Here is a 23,517-nt window from a genome sequence, read left to right on the forward strand (position 1 = left end):
TCTGCACACAGTAAGCGCTCAATAAATACGATTGATTGATTGGGGGCCGAGGCGGGGCGGGAATTACAGTCGGGACGCGGTGGTAAGGCACTCGAAGGCTGTTCTGTCGGTGGCAGGTAATGGCCAAGTGAAATCCCGCCCAAACGGAGTTGGCGGAAGCCTCCGCCGGCCTCCTCCCTGATGCAGAGTGGTTTTCATTCAGACGAATGGATCCGATCCAATTTTCCCGAAATGGGAAATTTGGGCATTGCCTGAATATAGGCCCGATTTGTATGCCCTTCACTTCCCGTTGGTGTGTTTCTTCTCTCACTACGTGGGCCCCTTTCCACACGGGGCTCAGAAGGGATAGGCGGGTATTTAATGCCCATTGTACAGATGAGAAAAGTCGGGTGCAGGGACGGGACTGGTCCGAGGTCACCCAGCAGGAAAGGAGCTGGGATTATTCTTTCATTCAATAATAATAATGATGATGGCATTTATTAAGCGCTTACTATGTGCAAAGCACTGTTCTAAGCGCTGGGGAGGATATAAGGTGATCAGGTTGTCCCACGGGGGGCTCACCGTCTTCACCCCCATTTTACAGGTGAGGGAACTGAGGCCCAGAGAAGTGAAGTGACTTGCCCAAAGTCACACAGCTGACAGTTTGCGGAGCTGGGATTTGAACCCATGACCTCGGACTCCAAACCCTGGGCTCTTTCCATCATCATCATCGATCGTATTTATTGAGCGCTTACTGTGTGCAGAGCACTGTACTAAGCGCTTGGGAAGTACAAATTGGCAATATATAGAGACAGTCCCTACCCAACAGTGGGCTCACAGTCTAAAAGGGGGAGACAGAGAAAACCAAACATACTAATAAAATGAATAGATATGTACAAGTAAAATAAATAAATAGGGTAATAAATATGTACAAACATATAGACATATATAGATATTTCCATCGAGCCACGCTGCTTCTCCAGATGATTATCTTAATAATAATCATATTTATTGAGCGCTTACTGTGTGCAGAGCACTGGTACTGAGCACTTGGGAAGTACAAGTCGGCAACATATATTATTGCAAACTTTTAGACTGTGAGCCCACTGTTGGGTAGGGACCGTCTCTATATGTTGCCAACTTGTACTTCCCGAGCGCCTAGTACAGTGCTCTGCACACAGTAAGCGCTCAATAAATACGAATAAATACGAATAGTGAATATATTAGAACCAAGGTCCTATGGGGTTTTCCCACTAGGCCCTGCTGCTCCTCTACCGTTTTATTTTTGGGGGTGTGCTCACAAGTCCAGTAATGTGTGGTCTGAAATGCTTGACTATTTTGCATATGTAGAGTTTATTTCTCTAGAAATACATATACCCTTTTAATAAGGGGGGGGGGGTACAGGGGAATACACCGCATTTTATCCTGCGTATCACTCTTGAGGTTCTCCAATCAGTTCAGACGCTTAGTATAGTGCTCTGCACACAGTAAGCACTCAATAAATACGACTGAATGAACAGTAACTACTTACATACTGTTAAAAAAATGAGAGTATACTGTAGTGCACTATACCATAATACTATAACTATTATATACTATAATATTGACCACTATAATGGTGATCAATAACCACCATTATCATTTCTAAGGTAGAGTAAATGAAGGGAGATGGTGAGCATTCCTGCCTCCATGAATTCCCTGACTGCCACGTGTCTGCTGTGTGACCTTGGGCAAGTCATTTAACTTCCCTATGCCTCAGTTCCCTCAACTGTAAATGGGGATTAAGACTCAAAGAGGCCAAGGTTGGGGAAGGCTTCCTTACACAAATGATCAGTAGGCTGGGGGTAATAATAATAATAATGGCATTTATTAAGCGAAGTCTTCCTTACACAAGAAATGATCAGGCTGGGGATAATGATAATAATGGCATTTATTAAGTGCTTACTATGTGCAAAACACTGTTCTAAGCGCTGGGGTAGATACAAGGTGATCAGGTTGTCCCACTGGGGGCTCACAGTCTTCATCCCCATTTTACAGATGAGGGAACTGAGGCCCAGAGAAGTGAAATGACTTGCCCAAAGTCACACAGCTGACAATCGGTGGAGCAGGGATTTGAACACATGACTTCTGACTCCAAAGCCCGGGCTCTTTCCACTGAGCCACGCTGTAAGATGTACTTTTTTTAGTGGTATTTGTTAAGCACTTACTAAGGATCAGGCACTGTATTAAGTTCTGGGGAAGATATATTGTCAGCTGTGTGACTTAGGGCAAGTCACTTAACTTCTCTGTGCCTCAGTTCCCTCATCCGTAAATGGGGATTAAGACTCAAAAGTGGCCAAGGTTGGGGAAGGCTTCCTTACACAAGAAATGATCAGGAGGCTGGGGGTAATAATAATAATGGCATTTATTAAGCTCTTACTATGGGACAATCTGATCACCTTGTGACCTCCCCAGCGCTTAATGATGGCATTTGTTAAGCGCTTACTATGTGCAAAGCACTGTTCTAAGTGCTGGGGTAGATACAAGGTGATCAGGTTGTCCCATTGGGGGCTCACAGTCTTCATCCCCATTTTACAGATGAGGGAACTGAGGCCCAGAGAAGTGAAATGACTTGCCCAAAGTCACACAGCTGACAATCGGCGGAGCAGGGATTTGAACCCATGACCCCTGACTCCAAAGCCCGGGCTCTTTCCACTGAGCCACGCTGTAAGATGTACTTTTTTTTAGTGGTATTTGTTAATCAATCAATCAATTAATCGTATTTATTGAGCGCTTACTATGTGCAGAGCACTGTACTAAGCGCTTGGGAAGTACAAATTGGCATCACATAGAGACAGTCCCTACCCAACAGTGGGCTCACAGTCTAAAAGGGGGAGACAGAGAACAAAACCAAACATACCAACAAAATAAAATAAGTAGGATAGAAATGTACAAGTAAAATAAATAAATAAATAAATAGAGTAATAAATATGTACAACCATATATACATATATACAGGTGCTGTGGGGAAGGGAAGGAGGTAAGACGGGGGGATGGAGAGGGGGAGAGAGTGTTAAGCACTTACTATGGATCAAGCACTGTATTAAGTTCTGGGGAACATATATTGTCAGCTGTGTGACTTTGGGCAAGTCACTTAACTTCTCTGGGCCTCAGTTCCCTCATCTGTCAAATGGGGATTAAGACTGTGAGCCCCACGTGGGACAACCTGATCACCTTGTATCCCCCCAGCGCCTAGAACAGTGCTTTGCAAATAGTAAGCGCTTAACAAATACCGATATTATTATTATTATTTATTCTGCTGGTATTGGCACCTGCCACTTGTTTTGTTTTGTTGTCTGCCTCCCCCCGTCTGGATTGTGAGCCCCTTGTTGGGTAGGGACCGTCTCTAGATGTTGCCAACTTGTACTTCCCAAGCGCTTAGTACAGTACTCTGCACACAGTAAGCGCTCAATAAATACGACTGATTGATTGCTTGGTCCCGCCTCCTAGAGGCCGCTCTGCGCATGCGCCGTCACCGTGACGACTGCTCCCGCCTCCTAGAGGCCTCTCTGCGCATGCGCTGCCACCATGGTGATTGGTTCCCCCCCCCATCAATCCAACAATCGTATTTATTGAACGCTCACTGAGTCCAGAGCACTGTACTATGCGCTTGGGAAGTCCAAGTTGGCAACATCTAGAGACGGTCCCTACCCGACGGTGGCCTCACAGTCTAGAAGTGGGAGACAGACAACAAAAGAAAACATATTAACAAAATAAAATAAATAGGATGTGTGAAATTAAAATAAATAAATAGAGTAATAAATACGTACAAATATATACATGTATACAGGTGCTGTGGGGAACGGGATGTGGTAAGGCGGAGGGGGGTGCAGAGTGGGACCGCGCCGTCACCGTAATGCCTGGTCCCGCCTCCCAGCGGCCGCTCTGCGCCTGCGCCGTCACCGTGGTGCCTCGTCCCGCCTCCTAGCGGCCGCTCTGCGCATGCGCAGCCACCGCGATGATTGGTCCCCCCCAGCGCCGGATCTGCGCCTGCGCCGTCACCATGGTGACTGGTCCCGCCTCCCAGCGGCCGTTCTACGCCTGCGCCGTCACCGTGGTGCCTCGTCCCGCCTCCTAGCGGCCGCCCTGCACATTCATCATCATCATCATCATCATCAATCGTATTTATTGAGCGCTTACTATGTGCAGAGCACTGTACTAAGCGCTTGGGAAGTACAAATTGGCAACATCTAGAGACAGTCCCTACCCAACAGTGGGCTCAAAGTCTAAAAGGGGGAGACAGAGAACAAAACCAAACATACCAACAAAATAAAATAAATAGAATAGATAGGTACAAATAAATAAATAAATAAATAAATAGAGTAATAAATATGTACAAACACATATACATATATACAGGTGTTGTGGGGAAGGGAAGGAGGTAAGAAGGGGGGGATGAAGAGGGGGAGAGGAAGGAAGGGGCTCAGTCTGGGAAGGCCTCCTGGAGGAGGTGAGCACTCAGCAGGGCCTTGAAGGGAGGAAGAGAGCGAGCTTGGCGGAGGGGCAGAGGGATTGGGGGCATTCCAGGCCCGGGGGATGACGTGGGCCGGGGGTCGATGGCGGGACAGGCGAGAACCAGGCCCAGTGAGGAGATTAGCGGCGGAGGAGCAGAGGGTGCCGGCTGGGCTGGACAAGGAGAGAAGGGAGGTGAGGTAGGAGGGGGCGAGGGGATGGACAGCCTGGAAGCCCAGGGTGAGGAGTTTCTGCCTGATGCACCGTGGCTCAGTGGAAAGAGCCCGGGTTTTGGAGTCAGAGGTCACAGGTTCAAATCCCGGCTCTGCCAATTGTCAGCTGTGTGACTTTGGGCAAGTCACTTCACTTCTCTGAGCCTCAGTTACCTCATCTGTAAAATGGGGATGAAGACTGTGAGCCCCACATGGGACAAGCTAGTCACCTTGTTATCCCCCCAGCACTTAGAACAGTGCTTTGCACATAATAAGCGCTTAACAAATACCATCATCACTATGGTGCCTGGTCCCAGACTGAGCCCCTTCCTTCCTCTCCTCCTCGTGCCCCTCTCCATCCCCCCCATCTTACCTCCTTCCCTTCCCCACAGCACCTGTATACATGTCTATATGTTTGTACATATTTATTACTCTATTTATTTATTTTACTTGTACATATCTATTCTATTTATTTTATTTTGTTAGTATGTTTGGTTTTGTTCTTAGACTGTGAGCCCACTGTTGGATAGGGGCTGTCTCTATATGCTGCCAACTTGTACTTCCCAAGCGCTTAGTACAGTGCTCTGCACACAGGAAGAGCTCAATAATACGATTGATTGATTGTTCTCTGTCTCCCCCTTTTAGACTGTGAGCCCACTGTTGGGTAGGGACTGTCTCTATATGTTGCCAACTTGTGCTTTCCAAGCGATTAGTACGGTGCTCTGCACACAGTAAGTGCTCAATAAATATGACTGATTGATTGTTCTCTGTCTCCCCCTTCTAGACTGTGAGCCCACTGTTGGGTAGGGACTGACTCTATATGTTGCCAACTTGTACTTCCCAAGCGCTTAGTACAGTGCTCTGCACACAGTAAGCGCTCAATAAATACGATTGATTGATTGGTCCCTTCTCCCAGCGCTCGCTGTGCGCCTGCGCCGTCACCGTGATGACTGGTCCCGCCTCCTAGAGGCCTCTCTGCGCACGCGCCGACCCCACAGTGATTGGTTCCCCCCCCACAGCGCTCGCCTTGCGCCTGCGCCGTCACCGTAATGACAGGTCCCACCTCCCAGAGGCCGTTCTGCGCATGCGCCGCCACCATGGTGCTTGGTTCCCCCTTCCCAATCAATCAAACAATCGTATTTATTGAACGCTTACTGTGTCCACAGCACTGTACTAAGCGCTTGGGAAGTCCAAGTTGGGAACATATAGAGACGGTCCCTACTCAACAGTGGCCTCACAGTGTAGAAGTGGGAGACAGACAACAAAACCAAACATATTAAAATAAAATAAATAGGATATGTGGAAGTAAAATAAATAAATAGAGTAATAAATACGTACAAATATATACATGTATACAGGTGCTGGGGGGAACGGGAGGTGGTAAGGCGGGGGGGATGGAGAGGGTGACCGCGCCGTCACCGTAATGACTGGTCCCGCCTCCCAGCGGCCGCTCTGCGCCTGCGCCGTCACCGTGGTGCCTCGTCCCGCCTCCTAGCGGCCGCCCTGCGCATTCGCCGTGGCTCAGTGGAAAGAGCCCGGGCTTTGGAGTCAGAGGTCACAGGTTCAAATTCCGACTCCGCCAATTGTCAGCTGTGTGACCTTGGGCAAGTCACTTAACTTCTCTGTGCCTCAGTTACCTCATCTGTAAAATGGGGATGAAGACTGTGAGCCCCACATGGGACAAGCTAGTCACCTTGTTATCTCCCCATCATCATCAATCAATCGTATTTATTGAGCGCTTACTATGTGCAGAGCACTGTACTAAGCGCTTGGGAAGTACAAATTGGCAACATATAGAGACAGTCCCTACCCAACAGTGGGCTCACAGTCTAAAAGGGGGAGACAGAGCTTTGCACATAAAGCGCTTAACAAATACCATCATCATCATCACTATGGTGCCTGGTCCCAGACTGAGCCCCTTCCTTCCTCTCCCCCTCGTCCCCCTCTCTATCCCCCTCATCTTACCTCCTTCTCTTCCCCACAGCACCTGTATATATGTATAAATGTTTGTACATATTTATTACTCTATTTATTTTACTTGTACATATCTATTTATTTTATTTTGTTAGTATGTTTGGTGTTGTTCTTAGACTGTGAGTCCACTGTTGGATAGGTACTGTCTCTATATGTTGCCAACTTGTACTTCCTAAGCACTTAGTACAGTGCTCTGCATACAGTAAGCACTCAATACGATTGATTGTTCTGTCACCCCCTTTTAGACTGTGAGCCCACTGTTGGGTAGGGACTGTCTCTATATGTTTGCCAACCTGTACTTCCCAAGCGCTTAGTACAGTGCTCTGCACACAGTAAGTGCTCAATAAATACGATTGATTGATTGATTGATTGGTCCCGTCTCCCAGCGCTCGCTGTGCGCCTGCGCCGTCACCGTGATGACTGGTCCCGCCTCCTAGAGGCCTCTCTGCGCATGCGCCGCCACCATGGTGATTGGTTCCCCCCTCCTAATCAATCAAACAATCGTATTTATTGAACGGTTACTGTATCCAGAGCACTGTACTAAGCGCTTGGGAAGTCCAAGTTGGCAACATCTAGAGACGGTCCCTACCCAACAGTGGGCTCACAGTCTAGAAGGGGGAGAGGCAGACAACAAAACAAAACACGTGGCAGGTGCCAATACCAGCAGAATAAATAATAATAATATCGGTATTTGTTAAGCGCTTACTATTTGCAAAGCACTGTTCTATGCACTGGGGGGATACAAGGTGATCAGGTTGTCCCACGTGGGGCTCACAGTCTTAATCCACATTTGACAGATGAGGGACAGACAACAAAAGAAAACATATTAACAAAATAAAATGAATAGGATATGTGGAAGTAAAATAAATAAATAGAGTAATAAATACGTACAAATATATACATGTATACAGGTGCTGGGGGGAACGGGAGGTGGTAAGGCGGGGGGGATGGAGAGGGAGGCCGCGCCGTCACCGTAATGCCTGGTCCCGCCTCCCAGCGGCCGCTCTGCGCCTGCGCCGTCACCGTGGTGCTTCGTCCCGCCTCCTAGCGGCCGCTCCGCGCATTCGCCGTCGCTGTGGTGCCTTGTCCCTTCTCCCAGCGTTCGCTGTGCGCCTGCGCCGTCACCGTGATGCCTGGTCCCGCCTCCTAGAGGCCGGTCTGCGCATGCGCCGCCAGCATGGTGCTTGGTTCCCTCCCCCCTCAGCGCTGGCTCTGCGCCTGCGCCGTCACAGTGGTGACTGGTCCCGCCTCCTAGAGGCCGCTCTGCGCATGCGCCGCCACCGTGGTGATGGGTCACCCCTTCCAGCGCTGGCTCTGCGCCTGCGCCGTCACAATGGCGACTGATCCCGCCTCCTAGCGTCCGCTCCGCGCATGTGCCGCCACCGTGGTGCTTGGTGTGTCCCCACCCAGCGCTCGCCTTGCGCCTGCGCCGTCACAATGGTGACTGGTCCCCCCCCGTCCAGAAGGTCGCTCTGCGCATGCGCAGCCACCGCGGTGATTGGTCGCCCCCCTCCCAGCGCTGGCTCTGCGCCTGCGCCGTCACAATGGTGACTGGTCCCTTCTCCCAGCGGCCGCTCTGCGCCTGCGCCATCACCGTGGTGCCTCGTCCCGCCTCCTAGCGGCCGTTCTGCGCATGCGCCCTCACCGTGGTGATTGGTCCCCCCCTTCCAGCGCTCGCCTTACGCCTGCGCCGTCCCCATGGTGACCGGTCCCTCCGTCCAGAGGCGGCTCTGCGCCTGCGCCGTCACCATGGTGACCGGTCCCTCCTCCCGGTACCCGAGCGGGGTGACCCGGATGTAAAGGGGCCGCGTTTCCGGGTTGTGCCCGGCAGGATGGCGGCGGACACGCAGGTGAGGATGGCGGTTGCGGGGACCCCGGGGGGAGGGAGGGAGGGACACAACCACAACAGCAACAACAACCACAACAGCAACAACGACCACAGCAACAACAACAACAACGACCTCCCACCCCGAGCGGGACCCCCGGGCCCCAGCCGGGAGAGGACACGTCGTTGGCGTCGTGGCTCGTCATTCATTCATGCACTCCTTCATTCATTCATGCACTCCTTCATTCATTCATGCACTCCTTCATTCATTCATGCACTCCTTCATTCATTCATTCACGTCTTTTAGACTGTGAGCCCACTGTTGGGTAGGGACTGTCTCTATATGTTGCCAACTTGTACTTCCTAAGCGCTTAGTACAGTGCTCTGCACACAGTAAGTGCTCAATAAATGCGATTGATTGATTCATGCACTCCTCCATTCATTCATTCACTTCTTCATTCATTCATTCACTTCTTCATTCATTCATTCACTTCTTCATTCATTCATTCACTTCTTCATTCATTCATTCACTTCTTCATTCATTCACTTCTTCATTCATTCACTTCTTCATTCATTCACTCACTTCTTCATTCATTCATTCACTTCATTCATTCATTCACTTCATTCATTCCCTCACTCCTTCATTCATTCACTCACTCCTTCATCCATTCATTCCCTCCTTCATCCATTCGTTCCCTCTTTGGTGATGATGATGGCGTTTGTTAAGCGCTTACCACGTGCAAAGCGCTGTTCTAAGCGCTGGGGTGGTGACAAGGTGATCAGGTGGTCCCACGTGGGGCTCACAGTCTTCATCCCCATTTTACAGATGAGTGGACTGAGGCCCAGAGAAGTTAATAATAATAATAATGACATTTATTAAGCGCTTACTATTTGCAAAGCACCGTTCTCAGCGCCGGGGAGGTGACAAGGTGATCAGGTTGTCCCACGTGGGGCCCACAGCCTTCATCCCCATTTTACAGATGGAACTCAGGCCCAGAGAAGTTAATTATAATGACATTTATTAAGCGCTTACTACGTGCAAAGCACCGTTCTAAGCGCCGGGGAGGTTACAAGGTGATCAGGTGGTCCCACGGGGGGCTCACAGTCTTCATGCCCCTTTTACAGGTGAGGGAACTGAGGCCCAGAGATGTTAATAATAAGGACATTTATTAAGTGCTTACTATGTGCAAAGCACTGTTCTAAGCGCCGGGGAGGTGACAAGGTGATCAGGTGGTCCCACGTGGGGCTCACAGTCTTAATCCCCATTTTACGGATGAGGGAAGTGAGGCACAGAGAAGTTAGTAATAATAATGATGACATTTATTAAGCGCTTACTACATGCAAAGCACCGTTCTAAGCGCTGGGGAGGTTACAAGGTGATCAGGTGGTCCCACGTGGGGCTCACAGTCTTCATCCCCATTTTACAGATGAGGGAACTGAGGCCCAGAGAAGTTAATAATAATGACATTTATTAAGTGCTTACTATGCACAAAGCACTGTTCTAAGCACTGGGGAGGTTACAAGGTGATCAGGTTGTCCCACGTGGGGCTCACAGTCTTCATCCTCATTTTACAGATGAGGGAACTGAGGCCCAGAGAAGTTAATAATAATGACATTAATTAAGCGCTTACCACGTGCAAAGCACCAATCTAAGCGCTGGGGAGGTGACAAGGTGATCAGGTTGTCCCACGTGGGGCCCACAGTCTTCATCCCCATTTTACAGATGGAACTGAGGCCCAGAGAAGTTAATTATAATGACATTAATCAAGCGCTTACTATGTGCAAAGCACCGTTCTAGGCCCCGGGGAGGTTACAAGGTGATCAGGTGGTCCCACGTGGGACTCACAGTCTTCATGCCCCTTTTACAGGTGAGGGAACTGAGGCCCAGAGATGTTAATAATAATGACATTTATTAAGTGCTTACTATGTGCAAAGCACTGTTCTAAGCGCCGGGGAGGTTACAGGGTGATCAGGCAGGCCCACGTGGGACTCACAGTCTTCATCCCCATTTTACAAGTGAGGGAACTGAGGTTCATAGTAGTTAATAATAATAATGATATTTATTAAGTACTTACTATGTGAAAAACACTGTTCTAAGCGCTGGGGGAATACAAGGTGATCAGGTTGTCCCACGTGGGGCTCACAGTCTTAATCCCCATTTTACAGATGAGGGAAGTGAGGCACAGAGAAGTTAGTAATAATAATGATGACATTTATTAAGCGCTTACTACATGCAAAGCACCGTTCTAAGCGCTGGGGAGGTTACAAGGTGATCAGGTTGTCCCACGTGGGGCCCACAGCCTTCATCCCCATTTTACAGATGGAACTAAGGCCCAGAGAAGTTAATTATAATGACATTTATTAAGCGCTTACTATGTGCAAAGCACCGTTCTAAGCGCCGGGGAGGTGACAAGGTGATCAGGTAGTCCCACGTGGGGCTCACAGTCTTCACCCCCCTTTTACAGGTGAGGGAACTGAGGCCCAGAGATGTTAATAATAATGACATTTATTAAGTGCTTACTATGTGCAAAGCACTGTTCTAAGCACCGGGGAGGTTACAGGGTGATCAGGCGGGCCCACGTGGGACTCACAGTCTTCATCCCCATTTTACAGGTGAGGGAACTGAGGTTCATAGTAGTTAATAATAATAATGACATTTATTAAGTACTTACTACGTGAAAAGCACTGTTCTAAGCGCTGGGGGAATACAAGGTGATCAGGTTGTCCCACGTGGGGCTCACAGTCTTAATCCCCATTTTACAGATGAGGGAACTGAGGCACAGAATTTAATACTAATAATAATGATGGCATTTATTAAGCGCTTACCACGTGCTAAGCACCATTCTAAGCGCTGGGGAGGTTACAAGGTGATCAGGTGGTCCCACGGCGGGGGGGGGCTCACAGTTTTAATCCCCATTTTGCAGGTGAGGGACCTGAGGCCCAGAGAAGTTAATAATAATAATGACATTTATTAAGTGCTTACTATGCACAAAGCATTGTTCTAAGCGCTGGGGAGGTTACAAGGTGATCAGGTGGTCCCACGTGGGGCTCATAGTTTTAATCCCCATTTTACAGATGAGGGAACTGAGGCCCAGAGAAGTCAATAGTAATAATAATCGCATTTATTAAGTGCTTAATATGTGGAAAGCACTGTTCTAAGCGCTGGGGAGGTTACAAGGTGAACAGGTGGTCCCACGTGGGGCTCACAGTCTTAATCCCCATTTTACAGATGAGGGAACTGAGGCACACAGAAGTTAATACTAATAATAATGATGGTATTTAGTAAGCGCTTACCACGTGCAAAGCACCGTTCTAAGTGCTGGGGAGGTTACAAGGTGATCAGGTGGTCCCACGGGGGGCCCGCAGTCTTCATCCGTATTTTACAGGTGAGGGAACTGAGGCCCAGAGAAGTTAATAATAATAATGTTGACATTTATTAAGCACTTACTATATGCAAAGCACTGTTCTAAGCGCTGGGGAGGTTACAAGGTGATCAGGTGGTCCCACGTGGGGCTCACAGTCGTAATCCTCATTTTACAGATGAGGGAACTGAGGCCCAGAGAAGTTAATAATAAAAATAATGACATTTATTAAGTGCTTACTATGTGCAAAGCACTGTTCTAAGCTCTGGGGAGGTTACAAGGTGATCAGGTGGTCCCACGGGGGGCTCACAGTTTTAATCCCCATTTTACAGGTTAGGGAACTGAGGCCCATAGAAGTTAATAATAATAATAATTACATTTATTAAGTGCTTACTACGTGTAAAACACTGTTCTAAGCACTGTGGAGGTTACATAGTGATGAAGTTGTCCCACGTGGGTCTCCCAGTTTTAATCCCCATTTTACAGATGAGGAAACTGAGGCCCAGAGAAGTGAAGTGACTGGCCCAAAGTCACCCAGCTGAGAGTTGGCGGAGCTGGGATTTGAACCCATGACCTCCAACTGCAAGGCCCTGGCTCTTTCCAGTTAGCCATGCAGCTTCTCACTCCTTCATTCATTCACTCACTCCTTCATTCATTCACTCACTCCATTCATTCATTCACTCCATTGTATTCATTCATTCATTCCATCGTATTTATTGAGCGCCTACTGTGTGCAGAGCACTGTACTAAGCGCTTGGTAAGTACAAGTTGGCAACATCTAGAGATGGTCCCTACCCAGCAGTGGGCTCACAGTCTAGAAGGTGGAGACAGACAACAAAACAAAACATATTAACAAAATAAAATAAATGGAATAAATATGTACAAGTAAAATAAAGTAATAAATACGTACAAACATATTTATATGTATATATATATATATATGTATACATATATATATATATGTATACATATATATATATACAGGTGCTGTGGGGAGAGGAAGGAGGTAAGGCTGGGGGTTGGGGGTATTCACTCATTCATTCCTTCATAGTTATTAATAATAATAATGGCATTTATTAAGCGCTTACTATGTGCAAAGCACTGTTCTAAGCGCTGGCTAGTTATTGAGTGCTGACTGTGTGCAGAGCACTGTACTAAGCGCTTGGAAAGTCCAATGCGGCCCCAGATGATGATAATAATAATTCATTCCATCGTTTTTATTGAGCAATTACTGGGTGCAGAGCACTGTGCTAAGCACTTGGGAAAATACAAAGCAGAGAAGCAGCGTGGTCCAGTGGAAAGAGCCCAGGTTTGGGAGTCAGAGGTCGTGGGTTCTAATCCTGACTCCGCCCCTTGTCAGTTGGGGGAACTTCGGGCAAGTCACTTTGCTTCTCTGGGCCTCAGTGACCTCATCTGGAAAATGGGGATGAAGACTGGGGGCCCCCTCATAATAATAGTGGTGGCATCTGTTAAGTGCTTTCTATGTGCAAAGCACTGTTCTAAGCGCTGGGGGAGAAATAAGGTGATTAGGTTGTCCCACGTGGCGCTCACAGTCTCCATCCCCATTTTACAGATGAGGTCACTGAAGTCCAGAGAATAATAATAATAATGATGGTATTTGTTAAGCGCTTACTATGTGCAAAGCACTGTTCTAAGCGCCGGGGGAGAAATAAGGTGATTAGGTTGTCCCACGTGGCGCTCACAGTCTCCATCCCCATTTTACAGATGAGGTCACTGAAGTCCAGAGAATAATAATAATAATAATGATGGTATTTGTTAAGCGCTTACTATGTGCAAAGCACCGTTCTAAGCGCTGGGGAGGTTACAAGGTGATGAGGGTGTCCCACGGGGGGCTCCCAGTCTTCATCCCCATTTTACAGGTGAGGTAACTGAGGCCCAGAGAAGTGAAGTGACTTGCCCAAAGTCACCCAGCTGACAGTTGGCGGAGCCGGGATTTGAACCCATGACCTCTGACTCCAAAGCCTGGGCTCTTTTAGACTGTGAGCCCACTGTTGGGTAGGGACCGTCTCTATATGTTGCCAACTTGGACTTCCCAAGCGCTTAGTACAGTGCTCTGCACACAGTAAGCGCTCAATAAATACGATTGATGATGATGACAGTAAGTGCTCAATAAATACGATTGATTGAGTGATTGATTGATTTCCACTGAGCCACGCTGCTTCTTTAAAATACAATACAGTAAATCAGTAAATGGGTCGTGGCCCCAACCTGCTCTAACCCTGCTCTCCGGGCCCCTTGCCCCTCACCTGGTTCTGGTTAGTAATGATAATAATGATGGTATTTGTTAAGCGCTTACTATGTGCCAAGCACTGTTCTAAGCGCTGGGGGAGATACAAGGTTATCAGGTTGTCCCACGTGGGGCTCACAGTCTTATTCCCCATTTTAATAATAATAGTCATAATAATAATGGTATTAAGCACTTATACTATGTGCCAAGCACTGTTCTAAGCGCTGGGGAGTTTACAGGGTGATCAGGTTGTCCCACATGGGGCTCACCGTCTTCATCCCCATTTTCCAGATGAGGTCACCGAGGTACAGAGAAATTAAGTGACTTGCCCAAAGTCACACAGATGACAATGGCGGAGCCGGGATTGATAATAATAATAATGATGGCATTTATTAAGCGCTTACTATGTGCAAAGCACTGTTCTAAGCACTGGGGAGGTTACAAGGTGATCAGGTGGTCCCACAGGGGGCTCACAGTCTTCATCCCCATTTTGCAGATGAGGGAACTGAGGCCCAGAGAAGTGAAGTGACTTGCCCAAAGTCACCCAGCTGACAGTGGGCGGAGCCAGGATTAGAACCCATGACCTCTGACTCCAAAGCCCGGGCTCTTTCCACTGAGCCACGCTGCTTCTCTAAATAACAATGCAACCAACACATGTCCTGTCCACAACCATGGCGGAGCCAAGATTGATAATAATAATAATGATGGCATTTATTAAGCGCTTACCATGTGCAAAGCACTGTTCTAAGCGCTGGGGAGGTTACAAGGTGATCAGGTGGTCCCACGGGGGGCTCACAGTCTTCATCCCCATTTTGCAGATGAGGGAACTGAGGCCCAGAGAAGTGAAGTGACTTGCCCAAAGTCACCCAGCTGACAATGGGCGGAGCCAGGATTAGAACCCATGACCTCTGACTCCAAAGCCCGGGCTCTTTCCACTGAGCCACGCTGCTTCTCTAAATAACAGTGCAACCAACACATGCCCTGTCCGCAACGAGCTTGCAGTTTGGAGGATTGAATTGGGCCTCAGTCGCAAAATACAAGTAAGCCCCAAATACAAGGTGATCAGGTTGTCCCACGTGGGGCTCACAGTCTTAATCCCCATTTTAATAATAATAATAATCATCATAATAATGGTATTTAGCACTTATACTATGTGCCAAGCACTGTTCTAAACGCTGGGGAGTTTACAGGGTGATCAGGTTGTCCCACGTGGGGCTCACAGTCTTCATCCCCATTTTGAGGTGAGGTCACTGAGGTACAGAGAAATTAATCAATCAATCAATCATATTTATTGAGCACTTACAGTGTGCAGAGCACTGGACTAAGCACTTGGGAAGTCCAAGTTGGCAACATATAGAGACAGTCCCTACCCAACAGTGGGCTCACAGTGTAGAAGGGGGAGACAGAGAACAAAACCAAACATACTAACAAAATAAAATAAATAGAATCGATATGTACAAGTTAAATAAAGAAATAAATAGAGTAATAAATATGTACAAACATATATCCATATATACAGGTGCTGTGGGGAAGGGAAGGAGGTAAGACGGGGGGGATGGAGAGGGGGGACTTGCCCAAAGTCACACAGATGACAATGGCGGAGCCGGGATTAAAGCCCACGACCTATGACTCCCAAATCTGTGCTCTTTCCAATCAATCAATCAATCAATAGTATTTATTGAGCGCTTACTGTGTGCAGAGCACTGTACTAAGCGCTTGGGAAGTCCAAGTTGGCAACATATAGAGACAGTCCCTACCCAACAGTGGGCTTACAGTCTAAAAGGGGGAGACAGAGAACAAAACCAAACATACTAATAAAATAAATAGAATAGATATGTACAAGTAAAATAAATGAATAGAATAATACTTATCAAAGTATCTCCCAGAGAGCTGACCAATCATTCATTCATTCAACCGATGGTATTTATTGAGTGCTTATTATCTGCAGAGCATTGTACTTAATTCTTAATTCTTAATCTTAATTCCCCAACCGTGAGCCCTGTGTGGGACGGGGACCGTGTCTAACCTGAGTACCTTCTTTCTACTTCCAGAGAAGCAACGCGGCTCAGTGGAAAGAGCCCGGGCTTTGGAGTCAGGGGTCATGGGTTCAAATCCCGGCTCCGCCAATGGTCAGCTGTGTGACTTTGGGCCAGTCACTTCACTTCTCTGGGCCTCAGTGACCTCACCTGGAAAATGGGGATGAAGACTGGGAGCCCCATGTGGGACAACCCAATCACCTTGTAACCTCCCCAGCGCTTAGAACAGTGCTTGGCATGTAGTAAGCGCTTAATAAATGCCATCATTATTACCCCAGCGCCTAGGACATAGTAAGCACTTAACAAATGCCATTATCGTTGTTATTATTAGGGATTGAATAAGAAATCTGTTGAGGAGGTTCCCTCTCCTCTGTTCCTCTGTAAATAAATCCACAAGGCTTCTTCTCCTAAAGCCCTTCGATGATGCTATCGATCATCATCAATCGTATTTATTGAGCGCTTACTGTGTGCAGAGCACTGTACTAAGCGCTTGGGAAGTACAAGTTGGCAACATATAGAGACGGTCCCTACCCAACAGTGGGCTCACGGTCTAAAAGGGGGAGACAGAGAACAAAACCGAACGTACTAACAAAATAAAATCAGTCGAAGGCTGAGGTTAGGAGAGACTCTGGATTCATTCGTTCATTCAGTCGTATTTATTGGGCACTTCCTGTGTGCAGAGCACTGTACTAAGCGCTTGGGAAGTCCAAGTCGGCAACCTATAGAGGCGGTCCCTACCCGACAGCGGGCTCACAGTCTAGGAGGGGGAGACAGAGAACGAAACAGAACAGGTGGACAGGGATCGCGGTGTCAGAATAAATAGAATTAAAGCTAGGTGCACGTCATTAACAAAATAGAATAGTGAATATGTCCGAGTAAAATAAATAAAGTAATAAATCTGTATAAACATCTATACAGGTGCTGTGGGGAGGGGGAGGAGGAGAGGAAAAAGAGGGCTCAGTGTGGGAAGGCCTGAGCGGTTGAGTAAGAAGCTGTTGGCCTCAGGTGTGGATCTGATGCCACCCCACAGCCTCAGATCCCCGAGGCTCAGCGTAAAAATAATAATAATCATCAATCGTATTTATTGAGCGCTTACTGTGTGCAGAGCACTGTACTAAGCACTTGGGAAGTACAAATTGGCAACATATAGAAACAGTCCCTACCCAACAGTGGGCTCAGTCTAAAAATAATAATAATTATAAATAAAAAAAAAATAATAATAATAATAGCATTTATTAAGCGCTTACTACGTGCACAGCACTGTTCTAAGTGCTGGGAAGGTTACAAGGTGATCAGGTTGTCCCACGTGGGACTCCCAGTCTTCACCCCCATTTTACAGATGAGGGAACTGAGGCCCAGAGAAGTGAAGTGACTGGCCCAAAGTCACACAGCTGGCAATGGGCAGAGCTGGGATTTGAACCCATGACCTCTGACGCCAAAGCCCGGGCTCTTTCCACTGAGCCACGCTGCTTCTCCAGTTAGTGGTCCCGTGACTAAAAGAGTCAGTCAGTGGTATGTATTGGGCGCTCACTGTGTGCAGAGCACTGCACTAAGCGCTTAGGAGCACACGATACGACAGCCTTGGTAGACCCGTTCCCCCCGACCACAATGAACTTACAGTCTAGAGGAGGAGACAGGCATTAATAAAATAAATTTTGGATACGTACGGAAGTGTCGTGGGGCTGAGGGAGGGGTGACTGAAGGATAACAATAATAATGAGCAATCAATCAATCGTATTTATTGAGCGCTTACTGTGTGCAGAGCACTGTACTAAGCGCTTAGGAAGTACAAGTTGGCAACATATAGAGACGGTCCCTACCCAGCAGTGGGCTCACAGTCTAGAATGAATAAATGATGGCATTTATTAAGCGCTTACTATGTGTCAAGCACTGTTCGAAGCGCCAGGAAGGTTACAAGGTAATCAGGTTGCCCCGCGGGGGGCTCACAGTCTTCATCCCCATTTTCCAGATGAGGGAACTGAGGCCCAGAGAAGTGAAGTGACTAGCCCAAAGTCACACAGCCGACCATTGGCGGAGCCGGGATTTGAACCCCTGACCTCTGACTCCAAAGCCCGGGCTCTTTCCACTGAGCCACGCTGCTTCTCCATTATTGGAATTTGTATTATTCCTCGTTATCGGAATAGGGCATTAACCTCCCTGATTTTCCCTCATCAGATCTGCCATTTATTTATTCATTCATTCATTGAATCGTATTTATTGAGTGCTTACTGTGTGCAGAGCACTGGACTAAGCGCTTGAGAAGTCCAAGTCGGCAACCTATAAAGACGGTCCCTACCCAACAACGTACTTCCCAAGCGCTTAGTCCAGTGCTCTGCACACAGTAAGCTACTTCTGATTTAAAGCATTACCAGAAGTTCAGTGATGCATGGAAGTTCCCAGAAAGGTCTGTGTAACCCAACTAGTCAGGAAGGAGAGAGGGACACATCCTTAGCCAAAATTATCTACGCACTTAATGGACTCTCTGTAATTATGCCTCTTTGAAGAGGTTGGGGTGGCTCTCTGGACTTGAATTCTCACCCCTCTAAAAGACTTAAAAAGTACCCCATCCCTTCTCTCCCCACATTATGTCTTTAAACTTCCCCCTACCTGTAATTTATTTTTGTGTTTTCCCCCCAACACACACTCCCTCTTCCTCTCCCTCTCTTCTTCTCTCTCCACAACTAGAATATAAACCCCTCAGGGCAGGGAATTGTACCTGTTACCTCTGTTTGGATTCTCCCGAGTGCTTAGTACAGTCCTCTGCAAAGGGCAAATGTTCAGTAAATGAGATTGGACCTACTAGAATGCATATTATACATATACATATTGAGAAGCAGCGTGGCTCAGTGGAAAGAGCCCGGGCTTTGGAGTCAGGGGTCATGGGTTCAAACCCCGGCTCTGCCGCTTGTCAGCTGTGTGACTTTGGGCCAGTCACTTCACTTCTCTGGGCCTCAGTTACCTCATCTGGAAAATGGGGATGAAGACTGTGAGCCCTCCGAGGGACAACCTGATCACCTTGTAACTCCCCCAGTGCTTAGAACAGTGCTTTGCACATAGTAAGCGCTTAATGAATGCCATCATTATTATATGTTTATAATATATATGTTATATATATAAATATATGTATATATATTATACATATCATATAATATGTTTGTACATATTTATTACTCTAACCTGTATATATGTTTGTACATATTTATTACTCTATTTTATTTGTACATATTCTATTTTATTTTGTTAATATGTTTTGTTGTCTGTCTCCCCCTTCTAGACTGTGAGCCCGCTGTTGTGTAGAGACCGTCTCTAGATGTTGCCGACTTGGACTTCCCAAGCGCTTAGTCCAGTGCTCCGCACGCAGTAAGCGCTCCATAAATACGATTGAATGAATGAACTAGAAGCAGCGTGGCTCAGTGGAAAGAGCCCGGGCTTTGGAGTCAGAGGTCATGGGTTCAAATCCCGGCTCCGCCAACTGTCAGCTGTGTGACTTTGGGCAAGCCACTTCACTTCTCTGGGCCTCAGTTACCTCATCTGTAAAATGGGGATTAAAACTGTGAGCTCCCCGTGGGACAACCTGATCAATCAATCAATCAATCGTATTTATTGAGCTCTTACTGTGTACTAAGCGCTTGGGAAGTACAAGTTGGCAACATATAGAGACGGTCCCTACCCAACAGTGGGCTCACAGCCCCCGTGGGACAACCTGATCACCTTGTAACCTCCCCAGCGCTTAGAACAGTGCTTTGCACATAGTAAGCGCTTAACAAGTACCATCATTATTATTATTCTTATTAATACTGTGAATGAGTGTAAGAGGGCCATTGGGAGCAAAAGAGTTGAAAGGAATTTTAAAGAGGGCATAGATTCCTTCCCCTCAGACTTGTTTATGACTCGAGCCATCAAGAGTTGTCCGTTGCGATATATAGGTCCCATGAAGGCAACCAGAATAACGATAACTGTGTTATTTGTTAAGCAACTACTATGTAGTAAGCACTGGGGCTGATACGCGATAATTAGGTCCCACATGGGACCCACGTTCTACCCATTAAGGGTTTAAAGTTGTGTTAAAGTGAAATCTGGAAGGAAAAAAAAGTTTATTGGAGGATCCTTCGGGGATTTTCAGGGTGTTAAAAACATACAGTATATTTTGAAATTGACTCCTCCGCAGGGTCTTGCCCAATTCCCTCTCTCGGGTCTGGAAACCATAATCAATCAGTCAATCAATCGTATTTATTGAGCGCTTACTGTGTGCAGAGCACTGTACTAAGTGCTTGGGAAGTCCAAGTTGGCAACATATAGAGACGGTCCCTACCCAACAGCGGGCTGACAGTCTAGAAGGGGGAGACAGAGAACAAAACCAAACACATTAACAAAATAAAATATAACATATTAAGCTATTAGTCCACAGACTTAACAGGTCTGCAGTAGCCATTGATTCATCGAAGGGTCCCTAAGGCCTTAGCTTCCGTCTGTCTTTAAACGAATTTCACTTATGAAGTAACTGCTTTTGGTGATTTAAGATGGGGCGAGGTGTACATAAATAACCTCTTCCTCTGTATACAAATAATCTCAGAAATCTTTAACCCTCCAGTGTCAAAAGGGGTGGGAGTGTGTGTGAAAATGCATATAGGTATATAGAAAATGTATATCATCATCATCATCAATCGTATTTATTGAGCGCAGAGCACTGAACTAAGCGCTTGGGAAGTACAAATTGGCAACATATAGAGACAGTCCCTACCCAACAGTGGGCTCACAGTCTAAAAGGGGGAGACAGAGAACAAAACCAAACATACTAACGAAATAAAATAAATAGAATAGATATGTACAAGTAAAATAAATAAATAAATAGAGTAATAAATATGTACAAACATATACAGGTGCTGTGGGGAAGGGAAGAGGAGGTAAGATGGGGGGATGGAGAGGGGGACGAGGGGGAGAGGAAGGAAGGGGCTCAGTCTGGGAAGGCCTCCTGGAGGAGGTGAGCTCTCAGTAGGGCCTTGAAGGGAGGAAGAGAGCTAGCTTGGCGGATGGGCCGAGGGAGGATTAAGATTAAGATTGTATATAGGTTCTTTTCCCCTCATCCCCAACTCTTGCCCCGTTGCCAATTTGTACTTCCCAAGCGCTTAGTACAGTGCTCTGCACATAGTAAGCGCTCAATAAATACGATTGATTGATTGATTAATCTGCCAAAGTGGGGCTCACTGAGGGGGTCTCAGGAATGGATTTTCCCGAGGCAGCATTTAAAGCCCACTCGTGCTCTCGCACGCTATATCATGTGACGTCTCTCACACTCTCCCGCTCGCTCTGTCTCTCTTGCTCTCTCTGTCTCCTCCCTTTCCCTCCCTCCGACCACGATGTGCTCTCTGACACAAGGGGGGTGGGACCCTAAAATATAAAAGGGGCTGAAAGCCAAGGGCCCATCAGCCTCAGTTCACAGCTATACTTAGATTCAAAAGTGCAGCGGGGTTCGCTTAGTCCATCTGCTGCCCAAGTTCTTTTTTTGGCGGGTTTTCATGCGTTGACCCTGTCCTATTTCCTCGTAAGCAGAGCTAGTCCTCAGCTGAAACTTAAGACCCTGTTTCCCGCAGCCCGTCGGCGGCGATTTATATCTTCTCCGTCCCGTCTTCCAGGTTTCCGAGACGCTGAAGCGTTTTGCAGTGAAAGTGACCACGGCCAGCGTAAAGGAACGGAGAGAGATCCTCAACGAACTGGGAAAATGTGTTGCCGGGAAAGGTATTTTAGTAGTAGTCCAACCTTGTGACTAGGGAATTACTTTCCTCTTGGACAGAGAAGTGCTAAAACACTTCATTCAAGTGGACAGTGTGCTTTCCTCGGTTTGTGGATGTTCCCTCTTCTTTCTGGTCCTGCCCTCAGGGACTGATTCTCCACATTTCCCCATTTTTACTGCTTCCTATCTTGCTACGTAATATTTTACTTCAGTTATTTAAAGCAGGAGGCCTTCCCAGACTGAGCCCCTGCCTTCCTCTCCCCCTCGTCCCCCTCTCCATCCCCCCGCATCTTGCCTCCTTCCCTTCCCCACAGCACCTGTATATATGTATATATGTTTGTACATATTTATTACTCTATTTATTTTACTTGTACATATCTATTCTGTTTATTTTATTTTGTTAGTATGTTTGCTTTTGTCTCCCCCTTTTAGACTGTGAGCCCACTGTTGGGTAGGGACTGTCTCTATATGTTGCCAATTTGTACTTCCCAAGCGCTTAGTACAGTGCTCTGCACACAGTAAGCGCTCAATAAATACGATTGATTGATTGATTATTAAGAAATGGCAACGTTTCACTCTGTCTCCCCCCCCCCCCCCCCCCCGCCATTTTAATGGTGGAAGAAGTGAGTCCTGTAGGTTTAAATAGATTAATTAGTGAGAAGTCAGGAGAAAAGGTGGTAATTAAGGGTCCTTAATGCTCAAAGCTGTGGTATGGCATGTATTGATTGCTCACTTCTGTGCCAAGCATTGTATTGAGAAGCAGTTGAGAAGCAGCGTGGCTCAGTGGAAAGAGCCCAGGCTTGGGAGTCAGAGGTCATGGGTTCTAATCCCGGCTCCGCCACTTTTCGGCTGTGTGACTTTGGGCAAGTCACTTCACTTCTCTGTGCCTCAGTTACCTCATCTGTAAAATGGGAATTAAGATTGTGAGCCCCCCGTGGGACAACCTGATCACCTTGTATCCCCCCAGCGCTTAGAACAGTGCTTTGCACATAGTAAGCACTTAATAAATGCCATCATTATTATTATTATTATTGTATCCCCCCGGTGCTTAGAACAGTGCTTTGCACATAGTAAGCGCTTATATTTATTTATCTTAAGCGCTGGCATAGATATGGGATACTCAGATGAGTCTATATGACAGACTCGTCAATGGTATTGGGCGCTTACAGTACACAAAGCACTGTGCTGAGCGCTTGGGAGAGTATACTACCACAGAGTTGGTAGACACTTTCCCTGCCCACAACGAGCCTACGGTCTAGAGGTTGAGCCCGGGCTTGGGAGTCAGAGGTCACGGGTTCGAATCCCGTCTCCCCCACATGTCTGCTGTGTGACCTTGGGCAAGTCACTTAACTTCTCTGGGCCTCAGTTCCCTCATCTGTAAAATGGGGATTAATCAATCAATCGTATTTATTGAGCACTCACTGTGTGCAGAGCACTGTACTAAGCGCTTGATTAAGACTGTGAGCCCCACGTGGGACAACCTGATCACCTTGTATCCCCCCCAGCGCTTAGGACAGCGCTTTGCACATAGTAAGCGCTTAACAGATGCCATTATTACATTATTACCCCCAGGTATTGATAGATCTGGGCTCTTTTTTTAAAAAAAAAAAAAATAGAGAAGTAGCTTCATTCATTTATTCAGTGGTTATTGAGCACCAA

At 47.2% G+C, this 23,517-nt stretch overlaps 1 protein-coding gene across 1 annotated transcript in view; it reads left to right on the forward strand.

Moving 5' to 3' along the window:
- The first annotated feature begins 8,325 nt into the window (after positions 1–8,325).
- GCN1 (GCN1 activator of EIF2AK4) overlaps positions 8,326–23,517 on the forward strand; it is a 149,259-nt gene continuing 134,067 nt past the window's right edge. The window contains exons 1-2 of the mRNA XM_038762447.1: positions 8,326–8,506; positions 21,761–21,863. Coding sequence (XP_038618375.1) covers positions 8,489–8,506; positions 21,761–21,863 — 121 coding nt within the window. The 5' untranslated portion in view covers positions 8,326–8,488. The remainder of the gene's footprint in view (positions 8,507–21,760; positions 21,864–23,517) is intronic.

This window comes from Tachyglossus aculeatus, chromosome 21 (assembly GCF_015852505.1).
Source record: "Tachyglossus aculeatus isolate mTacAcu1 chromosome 21, mTacAcu1.pri, whole genome shotgun sequence".
Lineage (NCBI taxonomy): Eukaryota > Metazoa > Chordata > Mammalia > Monotremata > Tachyglossidae > Tachyglossus > Tachyglossus aculeatus.